The following is an 8700-nucleotide window of genomic DNA, read 5'->3' on the forward strand; positions in this document are numbered from 1 at the left end:
GGAAAGGCTGTTGGGACTTCTTTGATTACAACAAGCCCCTCCAGCCAGGTGAAGGACTGGAAGTCATTCCCAGCCTCTGCTGAAGCCCCAGACTTCCTCAGCAGGAACCTCTGCCTCACTAACCTCGCAAAGCCACAGTGCCATCATCAGAAAGCTTATTTGGATCAAGAAAAACTTTGGCATCTGCATCCAAGGAGTCTTGCACATACAGAACTCGTTGATTCTGCAGTCCTGAGTTGTAGAAGTGAAAGTACCTAAAAGAAAACAAGAGGGGAAAGTAAGTAAACTGAAATGGTTTCATCTCCCAAACACTTTGGGTGTTTTGAATAGAGAATTACAGATCTTTTTTAGTGAGGGATATTCTTACATAAGACACCAGAGAGCAAAGAGAGATCACAGGCTCACAGGACTGGAGTAATTAAAGGTAAGAATTGCTAAGTGCTGTGGAAAGTTTACATAGTTCTTCAAGCCTTTCAGTACCTGAAGGGGACTACAAGAAGGCTGCAGAGAGACTGTTTGCAAAGGCCTGCAGGGACAGGATAAGGGACAATGGATTGAAATGAGAGCAGAGCAGATTTAGACTGGATATAGAACAAGTCCTACATCATGAGGGTGCTGGAACACTGGGACAGGCTGCCCAAGGAGGTAGTTAAGGTCCCATCCCTGGGGATATCCAAGATGAGGTTTGACAAGGCTCCAAGCAACCTGATCTAGTGGGGGATGTCCCTGCTGACTATAAAGGGGGGTTGGACTGGGTGACCTTTGAAGGTCTCTTCCAAGCCAGTGCATTCTATGATTCTATGATCAAGGGCAGGGTAAGTAACTAAGTTCTAAGTTTTACTTCATTTGGTGGAGCTCTCTTCATCTTCTCAGACACCAAAATACAGAATCACAGAATCAGTCAGGGTTGGAGGGGACCCTAAGGATTACCTAGTTCCAACCCCACTGCCATGGGCAGGGACTCCTCACACACAGAAACACCTCACATATACAGGGTTTTGTATGATTTTTAAATCACTGTGGTTTAAGTTCAGGGCCTAGAGTAACACTTAGGAAAAAAACAAAAATACATTCAAAAGTGAAGTGTTGTAAGCTAAAACAAGCTAAGCTTCTGGCATAAACTCTCTTCCTGGAGGACAGCCAGCTGCATAAAATGAAGACTTTTTATTTCTAGTGGACTCTATCCAACACTATCACAAACCCTTCTGACACATCATGTCTCACCAGCACTATTCTGGACAGCTCCCCTGCTCCTAAGCTTAAACCTCACACTCCCACACTTGGCCACATCAGTGGTAACTTCAATCAACATTATCTTGGCTTCACTCCCCACAATATACTTTGACAAATGCACACAGACTCTCCCTCCCTTAGTAACAAGCATTCACACCCTTCTCACAGCACGGGAGAGGTAACTGAAGAGGAGCAGATTTCCCTCAATATCCATGCAGGAACGATGAAGCAACAAGACATCTGCTCCTCCCTGTGGATGCCAGCAAAAGGACACTTGGCACATCTGGGTATCTACTTAACAAGGATGAAACAAACTGAAAAGACTGAAAGACACTATTTGTGTTTCCCACCATTAAGAAGGGTTGTTTGTTTGTACTACCTCTTCTTTTCAGCTGCTAAAAGAGCCTTTACATGCTACTGAGTTAACCAGCAGTTTCATTCCTTTTCTGCCTTTCTCAAAGACACAAAACCGAGTAGCAGTTGCAGGCTCCAGACCTTGGGTAAGCCACAGAAGCACTCTCTTCACCTAGCCATGAATTAAACCAGGGCTACAAAGAGGAATTGGAATATAGCAGGATTTCTTTGTTCCTTAGAAGACAGATCTTTTTGCTTCAGTTGCCTTAAGTCCTCCATGTGATTACACCCTTCTTTCACATGGGAATTCCCACTGCTTTTCACTGGTTGTGACTAAACAACAAGCCTACAAGCTGCTCAAAGCATGACTAACCTACGAGGAGCATTGTAGTACAAACTCAGAACAACAACGCACACAAGAGACCTGTGCTCTTTTCAGGAGGTGCATTTAACTGTACTGACAGTGACCAACCCTAAAAGGAACTCCTCGAAGTCCTACTTCCACAACAGTTATCCTACAAACTTGGTGGAGTTCTGATAAAAATCACAATTTGTCTCATAAAAGGACAACAAAAGACCAAGGAGATAAAATGACTGCAGACAGTCAAGCACCTTGTGCTCTGCATCATGCAACCACTGACTTACTCTTCCTCCTTCCCAACTAGAAGGCAATAAACAATTTGTTTTCCTAACTAATAGATGCTTTTGCCTTGCTCCACATTCATCACCATTCCTCACATACCTTTTTCCTTTCTTGAAGTGGCAACTGTACTTAGGATAATCGTAGAGCTCTGTCATGCGCTCCTTGAACAGTCCTCTGACAGGACACTGCTCCAGAAAGGGAACTGTGATCTTGTTCTGAGCCTCCACAAATGCCTGAAAGAAAGCAATCCCCCCGCCCAACAAAAACAGACATGAACTCAAGTGTCACAGACATCTTTCCCCTCATGTAGGTTGAGCAGTGTCACGCCCTGAGTTTTGCTTACTGCATTAAGCCACAATACTGCAATGAGACTGATCCTCTGTCCTGAGTAACATCTCTGCAGAGCACACACTGGGGTATACTCAGTGGTTCAGCCAAGGTCAAGCTAGATTCCTGCCATTCCTCTTTAAAAACTCCTCTGTGTTTTCCTCAGTGGCACAGGAAAGCTAACTTAGAGCATATACCCAGAAACACTTTCCTTCATCACAAACATCACTCTATGATAAATACTTCGGGAACCAGATGAAAGAACAGAGTCCCACAGGCTGCACTTTCATTTCAGGAGCTGTGAAGGGCTGTAACATGACACAAAAAGTCTCACCCACCATCTGTGTGTGTTCATCCTAACAACACACACGATCAGTCCCAGTCAGTATTTCTTGGAAAGGCCAAAGTACTGTCCACGGACCAGCTCTTGGTTGTAAATGGCAAGAATACCTCATCTCTGAGAACAGCACTTGGAGAAGTCCTTGAACACTTCACCCTCCAGTTACAAATGCTCAAGGACAGTGGTCAAAGCCATCACCACTCCAGATGCTTCTCAGAGGCTGCCACTCCCATGGCACGCATGGAAAAAATAGTGCTCCCTTGGAGTTTCATCAGTCTTACTCACAGCACATGGACATAACACTCATACCTAAGCATGTTAAGATGAACCACAGCTGGCCAGAGCAGTCATGCAGGCTTTTCTGTCTCTGAAATGGAGTAGGAAGGACAAGATACTGTGTGGCCCTAACTCAGAGCCTGACACTACAATGTTGACTGTGGTTACCACTCCTGGACCTCAGTGCTTCACTTCCAGCCTGACACCCTGTCCACTAATCTTTTGCTTCCACAGATCTCCTTCCCAGAAGCTGTTGTTTCAACCTGTCCTGAAACTACCCCACAGTAAGCTGATGAATGCATGCTCAGAGCCATGCTCACCACTGGGCACAACCCACAGCAGGACCATGATCATGTCCCACAGCTTGTGTTCCACGCTCTGCAGCTGCTGGACAGAGAACCTGGCACGTATTTACCAACTCATTTGTTAACTCTTCAGGTGGAAAAGACTGGAACATGAAACTCTTTCAAGTAGCCTTTTACAGGTGTTGCACATGGCAAGGAGTGAGCAGATGGGACAAGAAGGGAGAGACCCCCACTGTTATGTGCCTCACCACCACAGGAGCACACAGCCAAGAGCTGCATTCCATGCCAAGCTGTGTTTTCAGAGACTTGACAGGCCAAAAGCTAAGAGAGAAAATGCATCAATCATGGTCAGTCTCCACTTGAGAGGTGTTTGTTCCTGGCTAACAAAACATACAGTGCCTGATAAGCTTTAAGCACGTGGCCACAGAATCAGTAATGCCCTAAGAGCACTTGGCTAAGTGCTGCAGTGTTGAAGAACCCAGGAGCTGGTTACACACAGGCCACCACTCAAGGATGGCACAAGAAAGCAAGCACTACAGCACTGAAAAGATCAGATACAAAAGACTGACACAAAGGAATGAGGCCTTCTGGACCTTCACTCAAACCTAGGTTCTCTGTATCAGTTGGGATGGAGTCAGGAAACAAGCACTTGAAAAAAAGAGGTGAACACATGGCTGAGGGAAAGGTAAATTTTCACTTCTCCCTTCGAGGAGACAGAGAAGGCTTTAAAATCCAGCACAACAGCACAGCACATCCCAGTGGCAAGTCCAACAGCATGCTGCCTACACGTTGTCCTGCTCTAACCCTTCCCCTCCGTGTCAGATGAGGAAATAACTTAATCAAATCAAGCTCAGAATGACATCTATCTGAACTTCTTCTCTCTAAATGGAAACACAATCACTTCGCTGACCACCCGCACAAAGCCCCAGACACCACCTGCTCCACAAACCACTTCAAGTGCTGTGCTAGTTCTGGAGAAAAGAGGTCTTACTAAAACCTGCCTAAAACTACCCATTGTACTGGAGAGGCACAAGTACTTCTCTGTGGCATTCAGTGGAGCAGAAACTGGCACGCAGCTTTGTGTGGCTGAGTGCTGAAATGTCAGTTTAAGAACACGGGGGCTGGTCACACACAGGTCACCACTTGAGGATGACACAAGAAAGCAAGAACTACAGTACTGGAACAAAAGGCAATGATACAAAAAGATGAGAACTTCTAGACCTTTACTCAAAGCCAGCTTCTCTGTATCAGCTGGGATGGAGCCAGGAAGTGACCAGCATTATCTAACCAGCATTATCTATCAATAAGGTTACCAAAGTGGTCAGGGCATACTAGAACCGTGCATCACTCACTGCTAAACTGCACAGCCACATCTCACCCCACCTGTTCCCATTACTGCTATTCAAAGAGAAGACAAAACCTCCTCTTTGCAAGCATCTGTTGCACAAGAGCATGCTCACATCCTAACCACTGCACCCACATGTGAATAACTACTGATTTTGCTTTAACAGCAACTTATTTTTCCTGTTTCCACTCAGCATGCACTGAAGATTCCAAGCCTGTCTGTAAAAGTGAATGCCACTGCCACCTGAAAAAGGAGATAGCAATTAGAGGTTTTTTGAATGAGTTTCACCCAGGAGACTCTAACCCAGCTTGGAAACTCTGTTCTTACACTTTTGAGCAGGAGGTTGCAGTCATGTTCATGAAGCAATGTATAACTGCAATATTGCTCCAGGTAAGGTGCAGGAACAGCTGTCAGCAGAAACTCTCACAGGAAACAACTCCATCCACCACGCTGACCTAAACAGATGCCTCCCAGGCCTACAGGGGGGCACAGAAATGAGGGAAACTAGGAGGACATCCACTAGACAGACAGCAAGGCTTTTAGACCTGGAACTACCCAATGGAATAAGTATTAGAGAAAGTGGCTCACAGTTGTTATTTTTCAGGATCAGGACCAGTTCCAGCAGCACAGCCTAGCTACACCCAGCTGCAGGCTGAAACCACTGCAGCATCCACAATCTGTACTAAAAGCCACTAACAAAGCCTAACTACAGGATGAAAATGGGCTTGGCTTTGAGTTTTAGAAAAGGATTATTTTTTTGGTACTCTTTTCCAACCATTTAATTATGGTAACTTTAGATGTACTTAAGCCAGTGGATAAAACACTCCAAAATCAGAGTGTTGCTCTTTATCATGACCACACAACCTTTTCCTTCAGTAATTTGAATGCTCAAGGAACGCAAGAGAAACGAGGCCTTTGTTTTCCAAATTCTGTAATCTAGGTCATACAGAACCATGTCAAAAGAGCCACTGCCATACAAAGCAAGGTTACCTTTGTCTGTTCGCTGTCAGGATCTTCAAGCCAGCAGTATGGGTCACTTATTTTACACCCATGGTAATCCAACACCTGAATTTATGAAAGACAATGTATTAAAAGAAGGACCAAACTCTGTTCTTCAGGGAATGGTAGTCTTTCAGGATCAAGGGTATTTGGAATTCCACAGAAGCATAAAGAAGAGACAAGCAACACTTTGCTCCTAGCTGAGCTGTTCATATTGCAGTTCTTCAGTGATGGCACTAAGGCTGCAGAGCTGTACTCAGAAAAATCACAGAGCACCAAAGGAATGCAGAACATCAACAAAAAAATGTCTTGGTGAAGTAATAAAAAACCTCCAAGGACAAACCCAAACCACCCAAAACCAGGTGTACAAATCAGATCACAAATTGTGACTATTAGAAGCAGCCAAAATACGCTGCTGGTAACACATCTGTCGTCTCTGGTTTAGCCCTCTCTACCATGGCTGCTCACATATTTGTGAGTCAAGTACATATATGTATGTATCATAGATTCAGACACGTTGGAAGAGACCTTCAAGCTCACCCAGCCCTAGCCAACCTATCACCCAGCCCAGGCCAATCAACTAGACCATGGCACTAAATGCCTCATCCAGTCTTCATAGACTCATAGAATCAACCAGGCTGGAAGAGACCTCCAAGCTCAGCCAGCCCAACCTAGCACCCAGCCCTAGACAATCAACCAGACCATGGCACTAAGTGCCACATCCAGGCTTGGCTTCAACACCTCCAGGGATGGCGACTCCACTGCCTGCCTGGGCAGCCCATTCCAATGCCAATCACTCTCTCTAACAACAACTTCCTCCTCACATCCAGCCTAGACTTCCACCAGAACAACTTGAGACTGTGTCCCCTTCTTCTGTTGCTGCTTGCCTGGAAGCAGAGCCCAACCCCACCTGGCTACAGCCTCCCTTCAGGTAAGTTGTAGAGAGCAATGAGGTCTGCTCTGAGCTTCCTCTTCTGCAGGCTGCACACCCCCAGCTCCCACAGCCTCTCCTCACAGGGCTGTGCTCCAGGCCCTTCACCAGCTTCCTTGTCCTTCTCTGGACACCTTCCAGCACCTCAACATCTCTCTGCAATGGAGGAGCCCAGAACTGGACACAGCACTCAAGGTGTGGCCTCAGCAGTGCTGAGCACAGGGGCACAAGAACCTCCCTTGTCCTGCTGCCCACACTGCTCCTGATACAGGCCACGATGCCATTAGCTCTGCTGCCCACCTGGGCACACTGCTGCCTCATCTTCAGCCTACTGTCCACCAGCACCCCCAGCTCCCTCTCTGCCTGGCTGCTCTCAGCCACTGTCCCCAGCCTGTAGTGCTGCTTGGGGCTGTTGTGGCCAAAGTGCAGAACCCTGCACTTGGCCTTGTTCAATCTCATTCCATTGGCCTCTGCCCACCCCTACAGCCTGGCCAGGTCCCTCTGCAGGGCTCTCCTACCCTCCAACATCTCCTCACCTCCTATCTTGGTGTCATCTGCAAGCTTACTAATGATGAACTCAATGCCCTGGTCCAGATCATCAGACAAGATACTGCAGAGGATGGAGCCCAGTACTGCTCACCAGGGGACACCACACGTGGGAAACAGATCTCCTGCTTTCGCCCCGGTATACCAAGCAAGGTGAGCTCCCTGCCGTCACAGCTGAATCCCTCTGCCTTGCACTTAGATATTAAAGGAAGTACTGAAGTTTTTCCAGCGTTGGCTCGGGTCGGCAAACCGTTTGGTTTAAATCTCACCTTAGTTCCATAAACAATCCCCAGACTGGGGCCTAAACCCCAATCCCTTGCAGGAGGAGGGGAAAAAGCCCAGAACCCATTTCAACCCAATTCCCACTCTAATCCTGGAGTACCGAGCGGCGGTGGGAAGAGGACCCGGAGTGCTTCCCTGATGTGCCGGCACACGGAAATAGCTCCCCCTGCTCCTCTGTGCCCCAGCGCAGGTGGAGGCCTGGCCGTGCCTGAGCCACGCCGCGCTGCCCGATCTGCGGCCCCCGGCGCCGGCTCGCTACGGCCCTGGCACCCGGAGCTCCGCGGCCCGCCCGGCACACGCGGGACGTGCCTGCAGGTACTGACGGCCACGAACCCTGCTTCCCACAAGCCCCCTGCGGCCACCACGGCCCAGAGGAGTTAAATCTCGAGATCCTTCCAAGGGAGCATGCCGGACCTAGAACGGGCGAGGCCGAACAAAGCCCTGCAACCCGAGACAGCCCTGCACCCGCCCCCGCGGCGGCCCTCCGCAGCTCCCAGGGGGCTGGCGAGGGACGCCCCGCCCGCGGCCGGGCCCGGCGGCCGCCGCACGCCGCGGGACTGCTCCGGCGACTGCCCTACTCACGGCGGTCTCGTCGCGGTACACCTCGGGGTACTGGAAGGCCTGCATGGCGGACGGCGATGGAGAGAGGCGAGGAGAAAAAGAGGAAGAGGAGGAGGAGGAAGATGAAGCAAGGCGCGGAGGCGGCTGCGGGGCTGGCAGTCGGATCGTGGCGGCAGCCGGCAGCAGGCTTGCAGCGCGGCCCAGGCGGAGCAGAGCCGCCATACAGACCGCCCCCGAGCGAGGAGGAGCCGCCGCTGCCCACCCCTGCGCCGAGAGCGGCGGCGGGGAGGAGGCGGACACTGCCCCCTGCCGAGAGCCGCCGCGCAGGCACCGGCTGCCCGCGCAGCACCGCGCTGGCGGGCGCAGAGCCGGGCGGGGCTGTCGCTGTCTCCTCCTGTCGTGCACTGCTCCGGCGAAAGGGTTGTTTGCCTCTCGGCGCCCAGCCAGTGGGTTTCACCTCCCCTGTAATAAACGTTAAGCCATACAAATACAAGCGAATCGCAGGGGCTTAGTCTCCAGACTGGGTGTCAGTGTTGGTCTGCTCGAGGGCAGGAGGGC

The 8700-nt window shown here is 49.6% G+C and overlaps 1 protein-coding gene across 1 annotated transcript in view; it reads right to left on the reverse strand.

Annotated features, from left to right (window-relative positions):
• Positions 1–8415, reverse strand: part of PREP (prolyl endopeptidase) — a 61310-nt gene extending 52895 nt beyond the window's left edge. The window contains exons 1-4 of the mRNA XM_064170221.1: positions 8164–8415; positions 5814–5888; positions 2330–2463; positions 124–254 (exon numbers count right to left, since the gene is read on the reverse strand). Of these exons, the coding sequence (XP_064026291.1) occupies positions 124–254; positions 2330–2463; positions 5814–5888; positions 8164–8364 (541 nt within the window). The 5' untranslated portion in view covers positions 8365–8415. The remainder of the gene's footprint in view (positions 1–123; positions 255–2329; positions 2464–5813; positions 5889–8163) is intronic.
• Positions 8416–8700: the final 285 nt, after the last annotated feature.

The sequence above is a fragment of the Pogoniulus pusillus genome, chromosome 33 (genome assembly GCF_015220805.1).
Source record: "Pogoniulus pusillus isolate bPogPus1 chromosome 33, bPogPus1.pri, whole genome shotgun sequence".
In the NCBI taxonomy this organism is placed as follows: Eukaryota; Metazoa; Chordata; class Aves; order Piciformes; family Lybiidae; genus Pogoniulus; species Pogoniulus pusillus.